Below are 20,512 nucleotides of genomic sequence, written 5' to 3' on the forward strand. Positions count from 1 at the left end.
AAAAAGCTATTCAATCTCATAAGAAAAGTCCAAATCAAAAAGCATAAGATTCTTTTTTTTTTTTTTTTTAAGATTTTATTTATTCGTTCATGAGAGACACAGAGAGAGAGGGGGGCGGGGGCTGAGACCTAGGCAGAGGGAGAAGCAGGCTCCATGCAGGGAGCCTGGCGTGGGACTCGATCCTGGGACTCTGGGATCACACCCTGGGCCAAAGGCAGGTGGTAAACCGCTGAGCCACCCAGGCATCCCGCATAATAAGATTCTACTATGTATCCATCAAAGTGGCAAAATTAAAGTCTAACAGTCCCAAATATTGCTAAGGATATGGTGTAGTAGGAACTGTTATTCAGTGGTCAGATGCAAATTAAGAACAACTACTTTGGGGAAATAATTTGGAATTATCTCTTAAAATTAAAGATATACATACCTTATGATCTAGCAATTCACTCATAGATATATGCCTTAGAAAAATTCATGTATGTATAAATAGCAACACTGTATTATTAAAAAAATAGAAAAACTTAAATATCCATCTACGTTAAAGTACTTAAGTAAATCATGGCTTATTTATTTAGTGGAATAACATTTAATGATGAAAGGCAATGTCAGCCATTATAGATGAATTTCATAATCATAGTTGAACAAAAGAAGCCAAACCCAGGGAGTATGTATAATATGATTCTATTTACAAAAGTTTTAAAAAGTCGGGGTACCTGGGTGTCTCAGTTGGTTAAGCCTCTGCCTTTGGCTCAGGTCATGATCTCACGGTCCTGAGATCAAGCCCCAGGTCGAGCTCCCTGCTCAGTGGGGAGCCTGCTTCTCCCTCTCCCTCTGTTGTTCCCCCCGCTTGTGCTCACTTGTGTGCTCTGTCAAATAAATAACCCCCCCCAAAAAAAAAGCGAACTGTTTTTTGTTGTTGTTGTTTTAGGGGGGCGGGGAAGGGGCAGAGGGAGAGAGAGAGAATCTCTCTGCCCAGCGCAGAATCTGACATGAGGCTCTGAAATCAAGAGTCAGACACTTAACCCACTGAGCCACCCAGACACCCCTGAATTACGTTGCTCTAAAGACAAGGAAATGATTATTAGGAAGTTAGGAAAGCAGTTACCTCTGGGAGAAAAAGGAGGGCTGTGATGGAGGAGAGGCACATAAGGTCTTTCGGTGCTAGTGTGTTCTTTTTCTTGACTTTGTTTTTAGTTACATTGGTGTTTGAATAATTATTCATCAGTACATATTTATCCTATGTTTTTTTTTTTTTTCTATTTCAGTTATATTTTACAATTACAAAGTAAAGTACATTGAACTAAAATCAGTTCTGGGGTTGGTTCTAGCTTGGTTTGCCACTTACACTCTTCATGTCTCACTCTTCTATCTGCTCAGGGGCTGCCAGGACCACCACCACCTATGCACTCATTTTGCTATGAGAATTAAATAAAGCACTTAGAGATGCTTTGAAAGTTGTGAACCTGTTTACAGATATTACTAGGGCATGTGATGGAGTAACAGTGGGTAGTTGATAGCATTCATATTAATGGAGTAGTGACCATGGAATATGATTATTCTGACACGGATTTATGAGCATTGGCTATGGAGCTAACAGTATGTTTGGTGCTGTGGAAAACAAGAAATGCTAAGCCCAACAAAGAGCTTAGGGAGGTGAAAGGTTGACTAGCATAACGCTCAGGAAAGAGTAGTTGAATGAATGAATGAGTGAAAAGTGTTAAACTACAACACTAATAGGAACTAACCAAATATACTTTATTATATTTGGTTAGTTATTCAGTAGAGACAAAATAAGAAGAAAGGATAAATCAGAATTTCAGTGTAACTAACTATTGTGAAGAATTTGATTCATTCATGAAATTGCATATGGAGCTTGTTATGTACAATAATCTGTGTTGTAGATTTCTGCAGTAATATCACCATAAGTGCCAGTGCAGTTACTTGCTGATACGTAATGATACCGGAATAATTTTGTATTTATATTTTAATGTCCCATCTAATACCATGGGAATGTCCAGTGTAGCTATCCAAGTAATGAGGCTTTTGCTAGATAAACTCAGCTAGAAGGCTATCTGGTTTATGTCCTGTTTCCCGTTCTAGTAGAGTTGGCATCATCTTTCTGATTAGTACAGTGTCAAACTCAGCTGACCTACTCTGCTCTTAACAACTTTACCAGGATAAAGTAGTTAAATACTTTGGTTTATTTATTTATTTATTTATTTATTTATTTATTTTTATATATATATATATTTTTTAAATACTTTGGTTTAAAAGTAAAACAAACTGCATTTGTTTGATCCCACATTTATTAAGTGCCTATTGTGTTAATGTATCTGCACACTTCCAGCTTCTTCAGGACTTCTACTTACAATACTGAAGTGTTTTGTTTGTTTATTGAGGCAATTTTTCAACAAAGGATTAAGTCAGAGGAAGTGATAATCTAGTAGAGTAAATAATACTTGATCTGAAGGTGCTTGGCATATGTTTGTGGAGTGAACCTAATGAAAAACAAGATTTTCTATGGATAATCATAGTGTAGATCATTGGGAATGTAATGTATCTACAAGTGTACAAAAGTACAAAGCCATAAAACAGCCCAGGATGACAGTAAGATGCTGTAGAAAAGTATAGTTTCCTGTATGATGTGGAGCTCCTGCCAACTTTGAAGGGTGTCCCAGCATGCTTGTCATCTCTGCCTTCCTTGTCCTCACAGGTTCCCAGGGTCTCAGCCCTTTGGGTCAGTCCCATTGGCCCCTGTGGTCAGCCAGCCAACTGTGCTTCAGCCCTATGGCCCTCCCCCGACAAGTGCACAGGTGACTGCTCAGCTGGCCGGAATGCAGATCAGTGGTGCTGTGGCCCCAGCCCTTCCCCCTGTGGGGCTAGGCTATGGTGAGTAGAAATGACCCAGGAATGTGACTATCTCCTTCTTTTTAGAAGCATCAGACTCTGGGGTATACCTGAATCCCTTTTATTTCTAGTGTTTCTGAATGCCAGCCAATGGGACAACCATTCTTGCTCCTCATGTGGAAAAGGAGTGATTTACTGATTAAGAAGGCAAAATGACTAGGGTTCTGACTCTACCTCTTCTACTTCTCAGGCTCACCAGCATCACTGGCCTCAGCCTCAGGAAGTTTCCCCAACCCTGGTCTGTATGGCTCTTATCCTCAGGGCCAGGCTCCTCCCCTTAGCCAGGCCCAGGGTCATCTTGGGGCCCAGCCTCCCCAGCGATCTGCCCCACCACAGGCCTCCACCTTCACATCCCCAGCTTCAGGGGGTCCTCGGATGCCTTCGATGACTGGTCCGTTCCTGCCTGGACAGGGTTTTGGGGGGCCCTCATTGAGCCAGCCCAACCACGTGTCCTCACCTCCTCCTCAAGCTCTGCCTCCTGGCACCCAAATGACTGGGCCGCCAGGACCACCGCCACCTATGCACTCCTCCCAGCAGCCAGGCTATCAGCTGCAGCAAAATGGTGAGTTTTTTCCCAAGGTCCGTCTAGGAGCCAAAGGCTTCAGCTATTCAGGTGTTTTTTTGTTTGCCTTTAGTATTGCTTGCTAAGTGGTAACCTAGATGGACAGTTTCAGGGTATTAGTTCAGATAGTGTGACCTTTCTCTGAATGGCTATTACCTCATAATTCTGCACTTAGAGGAGTCTAGCCATTTTCCTGAGGCCTTAAGAAGAAACAGGGAGGGTATTTTGAATTTATGAATCTTGTGCCATTGTCTCTCAGGTTCCTTTGGACCAGCCCGGGGTCCTCAGCCCAATTATGGAAGTCCCTACCCAGGAGCACCCACTTTTGGCAGTCAGCCTGGGCCTCCTCAACCACTGCCTCCTAAACGCCTGGATCCTGATGCCATCCCAAGCCCTGTAAGTAGATACTTATGTGGTCCTAGGGAAGGAGTTTGTGGCTGCCAGAAAAATGAGTCAGTCTAGATGAGATCTTTGCCTAGCATTTTCCGATTATTTTCCCTTTTCATTCATCTTCTTGTAGATGTAGAACCTAGATTTGATTTTTGACTCTGAACTGGAGCTTGAGGCCCTGGAAGACTTTTGGAGGCAATTTTACTCCATAGCTGGGCAGGAAAGGAGGGGAAGCCAAGAGTGATAAGTAGTGTCAGTAGAGCTCTGGGTTGAGTGCTGCATTCTGTCACTGTTGGACATAGCATGGTAACCTCTCCCCTTCTATGGAATAATAGCTGGGTCCAGGTCTTGCCCTCTTAGATTTGGCAGGGTAGCAGTCTGCTTAATGGGTAGAGCTGGTGGGAATTCTCTGATGGTAGGTGTTAAGAGAAGGAAAGCCTCACTGGTTTCTCTCTGCCCCTAGCTGGACAGTATTTTAGGAGGAAACCTCCAGTACTTTTGTTGGCTAGAATCTTGCTATGTAGTTGGGGGAAAGTGATCTATAGTTTATAAGGGCAATGTGGGGGAGCTGTTTTTCCCAGGAAGAGGGTGAATCTCACCCTTAGAGCCATCATCAGAATCCTCAAGCCTTCTTATCCTACTTGGAATAGAGGCTGGGACTGTACTCCTAAGTGGGGGCTAGTTTATAGTTCTGTCTACAACATTTGCTATGTCAGTTACCTCACCATGCTTAGCCATTGTCATATTCCATTCTGTTCTCTTCCCTCTTCCTTTGGGGAATTACCATGGTGAAGGACCCTGTTGGCTAAGAGGGACCCTAGAGGATTAAGCAGCCTCTCCTTTTCCCCTCCAGGGCAAAGGAGAGTCTAGTTGGGTGTCAGGAAAGGCTTTTTTTTTTTTTTTTAAAGATTTTATTTATTTATTTATTCATGAGAGACACAAAGAGAGAGAGAGAGAAAGAGAGAGAGGCAGAGGGAGAAGCAGGCTCCATGCAGGGAGCCCGATGTGGGACTCGATCCCGGGTCTCCAGGATCAGGCCCTGGGCCGAAGGTGGTGCTAAACTGCTGAGCCACCCGGGCTGCCCAGAAAGGCTTCTTTAATAAGCACAGTCCTTAGATGGGAGGTTTGGCCTTTTGGAGGGAACATTCCTCTTCCTCCTTAAGATTTCTCCCATTCAGCCCCTCCCTGTAAAACCTCTGCTTGCTTCTTGTTTGCCCTGTTATATTTCTATATCATAGTCTGAGCCATTAAAGCCTCTGTGTTGGGCCAGCGAGACTTGGAATTTCTAACCTAGAGAGGGCCTGATTTCAGCACTATAAGCTGGGCTCCAGCTATTCATGTCTAACTCATCGGGGTCGAGAGAAGTAACATCTGCTTCTTGTTCTTTTGTCTCCCTCCCTGTATTCCCCTGCTGCCTTTATTATTAAAACACTAAAAGCAACTCAATGAGCTGCCTCCTCAGCAGAAAACCAGGCACAGAATAGACCCTGATGCCATTCCTAGTCCAGTAAGTGCAGGGGGTGGTATGTGTGTGCGTGTCATCCCTGTGTTAATGCCACCCATGCATGTCTGTGACCTCATCTTCACCTCATCCACCATGTCCATCCCTCTCCATCCTCTTCCCTTAGTCCTTCTAGACCCTTGCTTTTACAAACCAGAAGGATGTGCATGTCTCAAATCATCATGTAATGAAATAACAAGCTGTTAGCAGTGCTTTGAGTATGGGTTGGTAGATCAGGCTCTAAGGGTGGGATCAGGTGGCATGTTAAGCGTTGGTTTTGGTCCTGCTGGGTCCTCTAGGAGCCTGCATGTGACATTTGATAGAACAGGACAAAGTGGAGTGGTAGGTTCTTCCCTTTGGGGATTGATTTATCTACAGCTTGTGGAGGAACTTTGGGTAGGTGCAAGTGTGGAATACTGGCATTTCTCACAGGGGACGAGACTGCTGGTTTGGGAAAAGTGTGGGCCGCTTTCTCATCTGGAGGGTCTGTTTGACTCTGATATGTTTCAACTCTTTCTGCTGTGGGATATGGAGTCTTACTCTCCCCTTACTTTTTCTGGTTTTACCAAACCATCTTAAAGTAACTGACCAAAGGTCATCAGCTACACGAAGATCTGATAACTTTTGCAAGATCTTTTTTTTCCCTTCCTTTTGCTGGGTCTGTCAAAATGTGGGGGACTGAGGATTGGGCTCGTAAGGATTGGGTCCTTAATCCTCTTCTCCCATATTGACACACTGATGCTTGCCTGAAAATAAGGCAGCATCTGCTTCCTCACCTTACCTGGTCATTTCTGTTTAATCCTCTCCTCACCCTGTTCCTTCTGCTTTCATTGAGTGTAGAGTCATTCCAGGTAGATTCATTTTTTACATGGTTACTGTTGTCTGTTTTCCAGCTCTGACTCAGATGTGTCTTGGTGAGAGGAGGGGGAGGGGAGGCTTGATGGGGGAGGGAAGCAGAATCTGATCATGTTTGAAGGTTTGTGACAAGACTTGGAGCTTTCCTTGGGGGTGGGGAAGGGGGTGGTCACTACTGATTGGGGATCAGGGCATTTCATAAAGAAGTCCATTCTCTAGTGTTTCCTGTCTAGCATTTTGCTGCTGACTGTAGGGTGGAAGATTGGCATTGTAGCATTTTATGTGATCTCCAGAAGGAGAACAGACCTGATGCATGAGGATTTCTTGGCAAATTACTAGTTTCCATGCTGTAGCTCTAGCCTTTTTTTCTCCTGGCTCTCTAGGACCTGGTAGTTCCCTTTTTTCTGTCATCTCACTCATTCCACTTCTTCCCTATAGATTCAGGTTATTGAAGATGACAGGAACAACCGGGGTTCAGAGCCATTTGTTACTGGAGTACGGGGACAGGTGCCACCCTTAGTCACCACGAACTTCCTGGTGAAAGACCAAGGTAAGAAGGGTATTTCTCCCTGTGAGGGCTTTTTCTCCAAGATTATCAGCTTATGGATAAGCTTTTGTCAGCTTCATTTTTTTATTGAAGATTTATATTTATTTGAGAGAGAGGGAGGGAGTGGGAGTACACATGGGGAGAGGGGCAAAGGAAGAGGAAGAGAATCTCAGGCAGACTCCCTGCCCAGTATGGAGCCCAATGTGGGGCTTGAGATCATGACCTATGCCGCAATCAAGAGTTGGATGCTTAACCGACTGAGCCACCTGGGTGCCTCGCTTTCGTCAGTCTTCAATCAGAAACCAGTCCCTCCTTGGTCTCTAGGGGAAAAGCTGCCACCTGCTTTAGCATTTTTTGTGGTGATAGCGTGTATCAGCAATGGAGAGCTAGTGTCTGGAGGGATTCTCTGATCTGACCCAGGTTTTCTACCTCCTCCAGGGAATGCAAGTCCCCGATACATCCGATGCACATCTTATAATATCCCTTGCACATCTGACATGGCTAAGCAGGCTCAGGTGCCCCTGGCAGCTGTTATCAAGCCATTGGCAAGGCTGCCACCAGAAGAGGTAAGTCAGGGAAAGGATTAGAGTATAATGAATGGGAAGAAGAGCGAGGGAATAAGACTTCTTCCTAGAAATGATGCTGGCATTGATAATGGAAGAAGTCTTGGTTGGGTGTGAAGGGAGAGTATCTTCAATAGCTTTCTACCCCAGGGCCTATGCCTCATGGCATAGGTGGCCGGGATGAAGGTAAAATCCTAAAAATTGTTGGATGGAAGCACAGTCCATATGGGAGGCAAACTATGAAAAAGAGGTAGGGCCAACTTGTAGGGGAGGAGACAGCTGAATGCAGAAGCTTCTCATAGCATGGTTATCTCCAAATGATTACAAGTACATTATCCTGTTTGTTTGTTTTTTTTTTTTATCCTGTTTTTTCTTTTGTACAGTCCTATCATCCCTGGTAAGTTAGGGAATGTTAGGACAGCATATAAGAAAAAAGGGTAGATTAGGGTCTCATAGTCCTTCTTTTACCTGGCTTGGTCCTGATTTATCACCTCAGTACCTGAAATCAGCATGAAAAGAGAGCGCGAGCTTGTCAGCTGCTCTGCCAGGCGTTGGTAGGATAGCCTCATGTTGGTGAGAGGAGGCCTAGCTTACTGAATTTAGGATGGATTTCTCTATAACTGGAAGCCCAAGACTCAGTTTACATCCTGCTTCTCTCTGTCTTGCTCTGTGTTTTTCTCATTCTGGGTCTCAATGGGGATGGTTAGACACTTGGCCGCTGATCTTTTATTTGTAGGATAACATCTACTTGGGTCATTGGTAGGTAGGTGTCACAGAAACCCAGGGATGGGGGAGGGTCAGTGTCCCAGGTACTTGGTTGGGGAAGGAAGCAAAGTTAAGATTCCTAGGGCAAGAGTGAAGAGAATTGAAGATAGGGCCAAAAATGAGAATCCTAGATAATCTTTGGCTTTCTCCTTATATGCCTGTGGCAGCCCCTGATTTGGTAGGTCCATTTTCATAGGTCTTCTCATTCAAGAAGTGGAATTCTAAAGAGGAGAAAGAAGAGGAAACTATAGAATTTGAACTCTTAGGAACATTCCTGTCACCAGTACCCTCATCATTTATCTTCATTCCCCTTCACTGTACTCCTTCCTTAGGCAAAATATCTTAGCTATGCCCTCCTCCTTCCAGGTCGTTCCTCTTCATCTATTGCCACATGTCTCAACCCACTGTAGCTTTTCTCTGTGTGAGCTCTTCTCCTTTGCTCCTTAGGCGTCACCCTATGTTGTGGACCATGGGGAATCTGGCCCCTTGCGCTGCAATCGCTGCAAAGCATACATGTGTCCCTTCATGCAGTTCATTGAAGGAGGGAGGCGCTTCCAGTGCTGCTTTTGCAGTTGTATCAATGATGGTATGTTCACAGAGGCTGGGACTGGGGGGTGTTTTGGACTGCATCTTCATTATTTTCTTTCTAGTTAGATAGGTGAGGTTCCATTATTCGGGAACTGGGGAATAGGGCATATATGGGGATGTGGGGCAGTAGAGTGAGCTCAGCCAGGGCAAGACTTCCTAAGATTGAGAGTGGACATTTGAGTAATTTCTGCATGCTCCCCCACAGTTCCCCCCCAGTATTTTCAACATCTGGATCATACTGGCAAACGTGTCGATGCTTATGACCGTCCTGAGCTATCCCTGGGCTCTTATGAATTCTTGGCCACTGTAGATTACTGCAAGGTAAGGGAAAGTTGCGTGGGGAGGAGCAGTGGGTGGAGCACATTGAGACTAAGAATCGCTGTGTTCGTCCCTCACCCTTTTGTTGTCCTCTTTGATGTTGACTTCTCTCTAGTCAACTAGTCTGCTTACCAATACCCCATACCTCTCTCCCCAACATTTCCTTCTTTTGCAGAACAATAAGTTCCCCAGCCCCCCTGCCTTCATCTTCATGATTGACGTCTCCTACAATGCCATCAGGAGTGGTCTTGTTAGGCTCCTCTGTGAGGAGCTCAAGTCACTGTTAGACTTTCTACCTAGGTGAGACTTCTGGAGACAAGGTGCTTTCTTTGGACAAAATCATGGGGGTGGGAGGGTTCCGGCTTGACTCAGTAGATAGAGCTTGAGGTCATGAAGTTGGCTGGGGAAGAAGATGGCAAGTATGGGTAACAATGCTACCTTCTACAGGGAGGGAGGAACAGAAGAATCAGCAATCCGTGTTGGCTTTGTCACCTATAATAAGGTGCTCCACTTCTACAATGTGAAGAGCTCATTGGCCCAGCCACAGATGATGGTTGTATCTGATGTGGCTGACATGTTTGTGCCGCTGCTGGATGGCTTCCTTGTCAACGTTAGCGAGTCTCGGGCAGTCATCACGAGGTAAGAGCCAGATTGTAGAGATAAAGTGGGAGTGGGGTGGGTACAATCAAAGAAGACCAGACAGTTGAGCAGAGGGGTCAGCAGATGGATAGGGACTGTGCCTCAGGAGTTTCAGTCTAGAGGCCACTGGATTCTTCAGAGAATTGAGGACTGAGGAATCGAGTCTGGATAGCAATTTTGATTTCCTTCCATCACCTGTCTCTTCAGCTTATTGGATCAGATTCCTGAAATGTTCGCAGACACAAGGGAGACAGAAACAGTATTTGCCCCAGTTATTCAGGCTGGGATGGAGGCTCTAAAGGTAAAGCTAGAACCTTGGCAACTTCCTCTGCCTTGCTTTCCTTTGACCATCTGATACCTTGGGATATAACCCCTGTTTCTTTAGTGATTGATGACTGTCCAGTAACTCATCACTGGCATATCTGACGTATTTGGCACTGACTAAATGACGAGGGAAGGAATAAATGAATAATAGCTGAATAAAGGAAAGAATGAACAAGTAGTCCTCTCTTTCCTAGGCTGCTGAGTGTGCAGGGAAGCTGTTTCTGTTCCATACCTCCCTGCCCATTGCAGAGGCCCCAGGGAAACTGAAGAACAGAGACGACAGGAAGTTGATCAACACAGACAAGGAGAAGGTGTGGGACTGGGAGATGGGGGGAGGACTTTCCATTATAGAGGAAGGTGGTAATTCTTCACAATGCAATACTCTTAACTTTCTTGAAGGGGGACTGGGACTAGACACCCTGCTCTTTCACATGTCAAGTCTATGACTGCCAACCTTCTCTAGTGCTCCCACACCTCTCTACCTCATCTCATGTCAAAGCCCTCAATAGATTCTTTTTTTAGAGAATGTCCTACTACTGTTGCAAATAACCTATGAAATAGATCTGAAGTCTTCGATATATTTGAATATCCTGTATTAAACATATAGTTTTCAAATAGGGTAGAGCTGAAGTATTTGAATGTTTTCTTCTGTTCTTCCCCAGACTCTGTTCCAGCCTCAGACAGGTGCCTATCAGACCCTGGCCAAAGAGTGTGTGGCCCAAGGCTGCTGTGTAGATCTCTTCCTCTTCCCTAACCAGTATGTGGATGTGGCCACACTCTCTGTTGTACCCCAGCTCACTGGTGGCTCTGTCTACAAATATGCTTGCTTTCAGGTAGGATATGGGACTCTGGGTGGCAAGTGGAAGCAGGACTGGGAATATCTGCTTACACATGGAGTAGTTCTTTAGCTGCTGACTCATTAATAGGAATCCTAGTGAAGGAGAAGACTATAACATAAAGAAGAGAACCACAAGGGTAGTGGTTAGGAGCATGAGGCTTGGAATTGTCCTTAGTTGTTATTCTGGCCCTCCCAGAATACTAAGAGTCTGACCTAAGAGAATTACTCAATTATTCTTTGTTTCATCGGTAAAATGGGATTTTAATACTTAATTAGGGTTTTTCATCAGGGTCAAGTAGTTATACGTAAAATACTTAATGTGGTATTTGGCATGTAGTAAATGCTTAAAAGCTATCATTATCATCGTTATTATCATCTCCACTGTTGTTATGACTCAGCAGCTTGTAGAGTGGAGGGGATGCAGGGAGATAGTCTTCAGGACGTAATGTAGTCAGTGATGTGACTCTGGGCCTGGGGGGCTGCAGGTGGAGAATGACCAGGAACGGTTCCTGAGTGACCTCCGTCGGGATGTACAGAAGGTTGTTGGCTTTGATGCTGTGATGCGCGTTCGGACAAGCACTGGTCAGTCCTGGTTAGAGAAGAGCAGGTTGGGGGCTAAACCTGGGAGGGAGGCAAGTGGCATCTATGATATCTGTAGCCCTGACCCTATCCACGTGGTCTCAGGTATCCGTGCGGTAGATTTCTTTGGGGCTTTCTACATGAGCAACACAACAGATGTGGAGCTGGCTGGGCTGGATGGGGACAAGACGGTGACTGTGGAATTCAAGCATGATGATCGGCTCAATGAAGAGAGTGGAGCCCTCCTGCAGGTAGCAGGCAGCAGGCAGGGGCTGGGGAGGAAGTGTCAAATATCATACTGGTTATAAATGGGCTGCTACGAAGAAGGTAGGAGGTGGGGGAGAGGACTAGAAGAGTCTGGGGTAGGGTGGCTCATGTCTTTCTTCTAGCTTAATAATACAGCAAAAGAACAGGCTTTCAGAGGGCTTTGGTGAGGGAAGGGTATGAGTTCTCCCTTTCTCCTTTCCCCTAGTGTGCCCTGCTCTACACCAGCTGTGCAGGGCAGCGACGGCTCCGCATCCACAACCTGGCCCTGAACTGCTGCACCCAGCTGGCTGATCTGTATAGAAACTGTGAGACTGACACGCTCATCAACTACATGGCCAAGTTCGGTGAGGGTAGAGGCAGGGATTGGGAAGTGGGATTGGGGCTGAGAGAGAGGTGACTGTCAATGATGTAGCACTCCCAGGTAGGTATGGTGGCAGGAAAGCACATGTGATGGGGTGGCCAGTCAGTGACTGTGCTGTCTCCCTTTCCAGCATACCGGGGGGTCCTCAATAGCCCTGTGAAGACTGTTCGTGATACTCTCATCACTCAGTGTGCCCAGATCCTGGCCTGTTACAGAAAGAACTGTGCCAGCCCCTCCTCTGCAGGACAGGTAGGACAAGCCCATTGAAGGAATTGCTGGGACAAATTTTTCCACCTGGGAGAGATTTCTCATGATCATTAACTTTACTTTAATAACCCCTGCAGTTGATTCTTCCTGAGTGCATGAAGCTACTTCCAGTTTACCTGAACTGTGTGTTGAAGAGTGATGTCCTGCAGCCTGGAGCTGAAGTCACTACTGATGACCGTGCCTATGTCCGACAGCTGGTTACTTCCATGGATGTGGCTGAGACCAATGTCTTCTTTTATCCTCGGCTCCTACCATTGGTGCGACTGAGGGCTGGGGTGTGAGACATTGCGTTGAGAAAGGGGCATCATAGGAGGAAGGGAGGAGTTAATATTATCTGTGTCTAACACCAGTGAATTTGTTTTTAACCTACATTATCTGATGTAATTTCCACACTAAGAAGGTTACTGAGATTTAGCTTTCTGAAATTTTGTGTGTGTGTGTGTGTGGGGGGGGTGGTGGTGGCACAAATGTGTCTTATGGTCCTTGGTCAATAACCTTTTGCCCCCTTCCTCTTGTTTAGACAAAGTCTCCCATTGAGAGTGCCACTGAACCGCCAGCAGTTCGAGCATCTGAAGAGCGTCTAAGCAATGGGGATATATATTTGCTGGAGAATGGGCTCAACCTCTTCCTGTGGGTGGGAGCAAGTGTCCAGCAGGGTGTTGTCCAGAGTCTCTTCAATGTCTCCTCCTTCAGTCAGATCACCAGTGGCTTGGTGAGAGCAGGAAGTCAAGGGGAATATGGGTGTGGAAATGCATTTTGTGATATGAGTGGGAGCCAGTAAATCTTGGGTGCTAGTCCCCTTGAATAGCAGGTAGTATTTGGGGAGGAGGGAGGGTGCTGTCATTTCCCAGGCTCGTTTCAGATGATGAATACCTCTGTGCTGCCCCATGTGACTGGGCTCAGAGTATCTTTACCATAAGGATAAATTAATTTTGTGTTGCAGAGCGTTTTGCCAGTTTTGGATAATCCGCTGTCCAAGAAAGTGCGAGGCCTCATTGATAGCTTAAGGGCACAGCGATCACGGTACATGAAGGTAACACTGATCTAAACCCTGCATTTCTTACTTTGTCAAGTCCTCCCCTGGAAGAGGGGTGGGAATAAGTGATTGGATAATGGGATGTTAGGGCGTATTTCATTCCTTTTGGTGCTGCCTAATGACCCTATCTTTTGGCCATAGCTTATCGTGGTGAAACAGGAGGATAAGCTGGAGATGCTGTTCAAGCACTTCCTGGTGGAAGACAAGAGCTTGAGCGGAGGAGCATCGTATGTGGACTTTCTCTGTCATATGCACAAGGAAATTCGGCAGCTACTGAGCTAGAGCAAGTGGGTAAATGGCAATAGGGTCCCAGGCCAGCTTCCAGAAAGTATCCCAGGATGGCAGAGAAATTGGAACAGTTCCGTATCTAAGTCATGTAAGCTGACCTCAATCTCTTTGGGGGGTGGGGGAGGTATAAGGAGACACCTTTCTGGGATCAAGTATCCTACCACTCTGTCATGTCCTGCTGATGGAAGGTGCCCCTATCCCCTCACTTTATCCTCCTTTTCCTGCTAATCCTGTCGTAATGAATGTAGTTTCTCAGTTCACTGTATATGATTCGGTGTTGGGGGATTTGGAGGCACCCAGACTCTGGCAATATTATGTGTCCCCTTGGACCAGCCTCCAAGAAGAGAGGGGCAGGCAGGAAGGAGTGGGAATCCCAGGGTTACCATGGGGGCGGGGGGTGCTAATTCAGCTCAGTGTCATCAACAACTTCCTATATTAGGGATGAAACATACAGGTGCACAAGAGCTGGGGTATAGACCATAGATGGTGGAGAGAAAAGTGGTTGGTCAGTCCTTCTTGGGCCTAGAAATCAGCAACCAAGTCAAAAGTTATGGAGAGTGGCTGATTAGCTTTTCTCTCTTTCCTGTAATGATTGGTGATCACTCAGTGGATAGAGGCACATTGTCACAGATGAATGAGCCTGGGAAATGAATTGCAAAGATTAGGACCTGGAAGAGGTACCAGCCTCTTTTCCAGCTGGAGAGGCTCCAACACTGGATGGTTCTGTAGGGAGCCTGGTCATCAACTTGCAATACCTCACAGAGCCAGCCCCTCTCCCACTCTGCGCTCCCACTGGAAACACTGATTCTCCAAGCTGGGAGTTGTTGGGGAGAGAGGCAGAGGTGGCTGGAGCTCTGTTCTCTCCTGCCCGGACACCACTCGAGCTGTGGTATTGACAGAGTGGCTGACAGCTATCTTCCAACCTGAACTGGCTGGGGCAGGACAAGGGCTAGGCTTGATGGTGGCCAGGCTTGTCTGCTCCCAGCCTGGGATGCCCCTGCTCTGGACCTCTCATTTCTCTTCATTGGTTTATTTTTCAATGCATCTTTAATTTGTAAAGAAATAAAATAAATTAAGATGTAACAGCCTCATTTTTACTCGTGACTTACCATTTCCCCCCCCCAATTCGATCCTGGGAGGCCTAGCACTTCCCAGGAAGTGGCCGGCTGCGCGGAACTGCGCATGCGTCACACGCCCCGTGGGCGTCGGATCCTGTCCGGTCGCCGCTCGCCGCAGGGCGGGGTCTGGTGCCGCCGGGAGGAGTTGGGGGGGTGGCGGGGCAGCTGCCAGCGGCCATGGCGGCAGGCCGCGGCTGGGCTGTGCTTGCCGTCCTCGGGGCGCTGAGTGCTTGTGCGGTCAGCGGCCCCGGGCCTGAGGCCGAGGGGGACACCGGCGGGGAGGCGGCCTGGACGGAGCCGTGGGATGGTGCGGTTTTCCGGCCGCCCTCAGCGCTGGGCGCGGTGGGGGTGGCGCGCAGCCCCGGGGCCCCGCGGCCCGGGGGGGAGGAGGCGGTGGGCCTGCCGGTGCTGCTGTGGTGGAGCCCGGGGCTGTTTCCCCACTTCCCCGGCGACTCGGAGCGCATCGAGTGCGCGCGCGGGGCGTGCGTGGCGTCCCGGGACCGACGGGCGCGGGGGCACCCGCGGACGCGCGCGCTGCTCTTCTACGGCACCGACTTTCGCGCGTCTGAGGCGCCGCTGCCGCGCCTGGCCCATCAGAGCTGGGCGCTCCTGCACGAGGAGTCGCCCCTCAACAACTTCCTGCTGAGCCACGGTCCGGGCATCCGCCTTTTCAATCTCACTGCCACCTTCAGCCGCCATTCGGACTACCCGCTGCCGCTGCAGTGGCTGCCCGGGGCCGCCTACCTGCGCCGCGCGGCGCCTCCGCTAGAGGAGCGCGCCGAGTGGCGGCTCCGGGGCTACGCGCCGCTGCTCTACCTGCAGTCCCACTGCGACGTGCCTGCGGACCGGGACCGCTACGTGCGGGAGCTGATGCGCTACATCCCGGTGGGTGGGGCCGGGGCGGGGCCGGGGGGCGAGGGGGCGCGCGGCTGAGGCCGGGACCTCCGGTGCCCGGGCCGACCTGCGGCACCCGCTTGACGGCCGTCCTCTACCCCGCTCAGGTGGACTCCTATGGGAAATGCCTGCAAAACCGGGAGCTGCCCACTCCGCGGTTACAGGACACAGCCACAGCCACCACCGAGGATCCAGAGCTCTTGGCCTTCTTGTCTCGCTATAAGTTCCACTTGGCCCTCGAAAATGCCATCTGTGATGACTACATGACCGAGAAACTGTGGCGCCCCATGCATCTCGGGGCCGTGCCTGTGTATCGCGGCTCTCCTTCAGTGAGGGACTGGATGCCCGACAATCACTCCATCATCCTCATCGATGACTTTGAGTCCCCGCAGAAGCTGGCAGAATTTATTGACTTTCTGGACAAGAATGACGAAGAATACATGAAATACCTGGCATATAAGCAACCTGGGGGCATCACCAACCAGTTCCTCCTGGATAGTCTGGAGCACCGGGAGTGGGGAGTGAATGATCCTATGTTGCCTAACTACCTCAATGGCTTCGAGTGTTTCGTCTGTGACCATGAACTGGCTCGTCTGGAGGCCGAGAAAGCCCACGCAGCCTCTCCCGGGGACATCCCTGGCCCTGAACCTCACATTGCCCAGCCCTCACACATGGACTGTCCAGTGCCCACACCTGGCTTTGGCAGTGTGGAAGAGATTCCTGAGAATGACAGGTAAGGATAGCTGGGGTCCCTGTAGCGCCATCAAATCAAATGGCTGACTTACTTGCTTACTGTGGGCAGTGAGCTAGTAACTAGATTCTGAGGGGATTGTTTGTTGTATAAGAAAATCATGACATGGGCTTAGGCTGCCTTTAAAGTGTCAGGGAAAAGAAAAAGTGTCAGGAGTCTAGTTGGGGAGACCAGACCGAAAAAGCTCAGTAAAAGATGCAAAATACAATTCAAGGCAACAACATGAGGATCAGCTTATGTGAGCAGTGTTTACAATAGTGATTCAAAAAGGCTTCAACAACAACAACAACAACAAAAGGCTTCAACCAGAGCCGAGGGGGCCTGTTCGGAGCAAGTGATGGGGGAGAGACAAAGTTGGGTAGATAAGCTGGGGCCAGGCTCTACAGAGCTTGAATACCAGGCTCAGGAGCTGGACTGTCCTGAAAATCAACTCAGCTGTTTATTCAGTACCTTCCATATGATGGGGGTGGGAATGAGCAGTGCAAAGATGGGTATTTTGAGAGGTTTGTCTGCAGCAGGGTTTACGTCTGTTGGTATAATTATTAGTAGCACCTTCTTTCATTCTTAAAAGTACTCTGATTTGGATGATAAATTATGTTCACGGGATGCCTGGGTGGCTCAGCGGTTGAGCATCTGCCTTTGACTCAGGGCGTGATCCTGGGGTCTTGGGATCAAGTCCCACATTGGGGTGGACTCTTCAAGGAGCCTGCTTCTCCCTCTGTTTCTGCCTCTCTCTCTGTGTCTCTCATGAATAAATAAAATCTTAGAAAAAAATTAAAGTATCCATTTTTAAAAAATCTTTAAAATAAAAACAATTATGTTCACTCTAAACAAAATAGGACTGCTTTCAATAGATAATAATGAAATGGTGGGTGAATTGGAAGAGAAGTGAGGAAGCTACTGCCAGGCGGTGCATTGGGAAACAATGTCAGCATGGGAGGTAGGGTGGGAAAATGTTGAAGCCACTTGTAGGAAACCACAGGTGTTCAGGGAGAGGTGATTAAGCTCTGATTATTAAGCTTAAGAAAGCAAGGCTGTTAGAATATCCTGCAGAGACTGGCTTACACAGTGGATGGCAGCAGAGGGTTGTTTGTATACACTGCTGGCACAGTTTGGTTCTGGGAATGGAGTCCTCCTCCGCCAAGTAGTTTGTATCTATGCTGAACATAATTCATTATGATTTACTAGAAGCAAAATGTAAAACATTTAAAAAAGAAAATACGTTTCATCTAGACACTGGACATCACTGCACCTTCATTAAAGGTGCAATTTATACAATAACTAAAGAGGCTCCAGGCTTTACTTTCAGAGACTTCTGGTTCCGTAGTCTGGCCCTTGCCCTGCCTTCCTCTGAACTCCTTCCATATTTGGGAACCAGGAGTGAGCAAGTCAGGAACTTTAACTCATTAGGGGTGGGTTGTGTGGGCTGTGTGATAAATACACGTTTGCAATTTACTGTCACCTGTACTACTACTAGATTTACTTCACATTTCCTCCCCTTCAAAGCAGAGCCCTGTCCCAGCCAGAGACTGCTGTATCTGCTTAAGATTTCTTTGACACGATTCAGAGAAGGCAGGACTCATAGCTGTGTAGAGGTTCCATAATCCAACTTTTCTTTTGATGTTTCAGCTGGAAGGAGATGTGGCTGCAAGATTATTGGCAAGGTCTGGACCAGGGGGAAGCTCTCACTGCCATGATCCACAACAATGAGACAAAGCAGATGAAATTTTGGGATTACCTACATGAGATCTTCATGAAAAGGAACCAAAATCTCTAATTACCCTTGCAAGAGCCTTTAACTTGGTAGAGCTAAGGAGATGGAAGTCCTTATTCTACTATGGGACATAAGGGGCATCTACTGCACAACCCTTAATGAACACTGTCTTATAATGAGTTCAAGGAATTCCAGTTATATCCACTGATATTTTAGCCTAGTGATGTGTATCCAGTGTCTCAGCTTGTGGTAATAAGGCCTCCAGTTCTTGGATTAGTGGGAAGCAAAAGCCTGAAACACCCACTCATTTCAAAGTGCTGATTGAACAGAATTTTAAAGGAACTACATCTTTCTCTAGCCATTTCATCCTCTCAACTGTGATTGGAACAACACCTTGGCACTTGGCTAAGAATGAGGTAAGATGGGTCAGGTTTAGGGTCTTAAAACTTTGATGCTGTTCCTTAAACTCTTCATTATTTAGTACTTTTTCCTAATCTTTTCCTCATCTTCTACTTTATATACTGTTATGTTGGTGGTACAGCCAAACTCCTCGTGGGTTGTATTCTGGTTCTATGGAATTGTATTTTTTTATGTCATTTACTTGCCTTTGATGTCAAACTTGTTTAATTTAAATGGATTTTTCTTTCCTGCTTTTCCACAGTATCTAATGAAGATGCAATGACCTTGCCACCATCCCTACATTCATTCTCCTCTGCATTAAACTGGCTATAGATTTGACAGCTTTTCTTACTGCTATTTTGTTTGTTTTTAGAGCATATCTGGAATTCATTCTCAACTCATGCACAGAAAGATTCAATGGCTAATATATGCCATGTCAATTTAATGAATTGTCTTGCTCTATTTTAGGTTAGAGATTAAGACTGGAAATGATGACAGAAAAAAAGTCTCTTTGATGATTTTTAATGATTTTGAAATGTTAAAATAGACCAGTGCAAATCAAACTGCAGATTTGATAAGTCTTAGGTTTTTTCTGTCTGCCTGATGAACTCTTCCCTCTATTTTATTATTTTTATATGCTACAAAAGTCCCATTTTTCCCAGAGTCATGAAAATTATGTTGGAAAAAACAGCCCAGCAATATAGTTGTAGTAAGTATCTCATATTATGTAGCATTTTTCATTTTATGTGGGATGAATACTCCGACTTCATTCATTCTGTTACTGATACCCTTCTGTATAACTTTGTAATACTTATCGAGGCTACATTTTGATGGAACCCATCTCCTCTTCCTAAGCGCAAGGAGATGAGAGGTGAGGCAAAATAGCCAGAAGTGGCTGGCTAAATAAAAAGCTGTGAGGCAGATTTGAGGGTATAGCTTCAGCCTTTTATTGCTGTGGTTTGAAAATAAAGCTTAATGGGCAGGGGGACCATTAGATTTTTCTGGGCCGGTGGAAAAAGAATACTTTGGATCTTAACACTACTCTGGTTGTAATGTACTATTAATGCATTAATTAGCACTAGAGAAGTTCCATCTGCCTATCAGTTTATCTGTTTGTAAATTAATGTGTATACGTACCTTTATATACACACACATACTAATTTACAACCAGATGTGTGTGTATGTGTTAGATGCTTTTCAACAACGAGGGTCTCATCCTTAGTATCATGACATCTAAGGATGTGGCCAAGGAGAACAACAATTTGGGCTGGATTTCACTGCCAGGGTGGTTCTTTTTCCATTGTATTTTTTAGTAAAACAACAGCATAGAAAGTTTGCTTAACCTGTTTGGCTTGTGCAGAAAAGAACAAGAGGGTAAGACAGACCTTCAAACACATTTATACTAAAATTGGGTATCGTAGGGACCCACAGAAGAAGTCATATTCAGGGACTCTGATTTCTAAACTTGCAATCTATTTAAATGCAGGTGCTGATTTATAATGCAAAATATACTGTTCAAGTGCAAACTTAGGAATCAGGTTTCAGTATGTGCAATAAAAAGGATAAGTGCAATTTGTAAAATCATCCTTCCCTAATTGCACCAGTTCACACTGGCATTCCTTTAGCACTTTTATGTACAAAGTGGGCCAATTGTTTAAGAATGCTTGTGGCTGGAGACTCATGCCTGCTTTCTGGATAGTACTTCCCAGACTTTCTCCTTTAATCCTGTCACCATAAAAGTATTCATAAAAGAGCAGAGTAAACCAGGTGCTACATTTCCACCAGAATCAGTATCAGGAGAGAGCAAACAATGTGCATTTTCTACCGTTAGGGCCCAGCTTGCTCTGTAAACAGCAAAAGGTTTAGCATTATTGGTGGTAGAAGTGTCTGGTTAAGAATCTGTTTTATTTGTGCTGCTGGAGTGGTGGTGGAGCATGGGACGGATGCCTTTATTACTCCATATGTTGCAATTTTCTATTATCTCAGGTTTCATTTTGTATAATAAATGACTTCTTTTTAAACAGTGTGTCTATTTGGTTAT

The 20,512-nt window shown here is 46.4% G+C and overlaps 2 protein-coding genes across 8 annotated transcripts in view; both read left to right on the plus strand.

The window, feature by feature from the left end:
• The window catches only part of SEC24C (SEC24 homolog C, COPII coat complex component), a 25,286-nt gene extending 10,600 nt beyond the window's left edge, over positions 1-14,686 (plus strand). For 3 of the 6 annotated variants that reach the window (XM_035714945.2, XM_025434165.3, XM_025434166.3), the window contains exons 4-24: positions 2,714-2,889; positions 3,098-3,469; positions 3,729-3,865; positions 5,298-5,366; positions 6,654-6,765; positions 7,201-7,328; positions 8,538-8,676; positions 8,884-8,999; positions 9,172-9,296; positions 9,444-9,635; positions 9,843-9,936; positions 10,154-10,270; positions 10,622-10,792; positions 11,283-11,379; positions 11,482-11,627; positions 11,849-11,987; positions 12,135-12,253; positions 12,349-12,528; positions 12,792-12,983; positions 13,215-13,304; positions 13,449-14,686. In XM_035714945.2, the coding sequence (XP_035570838.1) occupies positions 2,714-2,889; positions 3,098-3,469; positions 3,729-3,865; positions 5,298-5,366; positions 6,654-6,765; positions 7,201-7,328; positions 8,538-8,676; positions 8,884-8,999; positions 9,172-9,296; positions 9,444-9,635; positions 9,843-9,936; positions 10,154-10,270; positions 10,622-10,792; positions 11,283-11,379; positions 11,482-11,627; positions 11,849-11,987; positions 12,135-12,253; positions 12,349-12,528; positions 12,792-12,983; positions 13,215-13,304; positions 13,449-13,589 (3,052 nt within the window). In that variant the 3' untranslated portion in view covers positions 13,590-14,686. The remainder of the gene's footprint in view (positions 1-2,713; positions 2,890-3,097; positions 3,470-3,728; positions 3,866-5,297; positions 5,367-6,653; positions 6,766-7,200; positions 7,329-8,537; positions 8,677-8,883; positions 9,000-9,171; positions 9,297-9,443; positions 9,636-9,842; positions 9,937-10,153; positions 10,271-10,621; positions 10,793-11,282; positions 11,380-11,481; positions 11,628-11,848; positions 11,988-12,134; positions 12,254-12,348; positions 12,529-12,791; positions 12,984-13,214; positions 13,305-13,448) is intronic. The other 3 variants (XM_025434167.2, XM_049108803.1, XM_049108804.1) reach the window with 2 other exon arrangements.
• Positions 14,687-14,849: 163 nt separating this feature from the next.
• On the plus strand, positions 14,850-20,492 carry FUT11 (fucosyltransferase 11). Of its 2 annotated transcripts, XR_003130661.3 has the most exons (4): positions 14,850-15,598; positions 15,715-16,340; positions 17,988-18,488; positions 18,734-20,492. XR_003130661.3 is itself a non-coding variant. In XM_025434175.3 (3 exons), exons 1-3 carry the CDS (start codon positions 14,891-14,893, stop codon positions 18,133-18,135), a joined length of 1,482 nt encoding a protein of 493 aa, XP_025289960.1. In that variant the 5' UTR covers positions 14,850-14,890; the 3' UTR covers positions 18,136-20,492. The 2 variants fall into 2 exon arrangements, 1 of the variants encoding a protein (XP_025289960.1); XM_025434175.3 differs by having other exon boundaries at positions 17,988-20,492.
• Positions 20,493-20,512: the final 20 nt, after the last annotated feature.

This window comes from Canis lupus, chromosome 4, assembly GCF_003254725.2.
Source record: "Canis lupus dingo isolate Sandy chromosome 4, ASM325472v2, whole genome shotgun sequence".
In the NCBI taxonomy this organism is placed as follows: domain Eukaryota; kingdom Metazoa; phylum Chordata; class Mammalia; order Carnivora; family Canidae; genus Canis; species Canis lupus.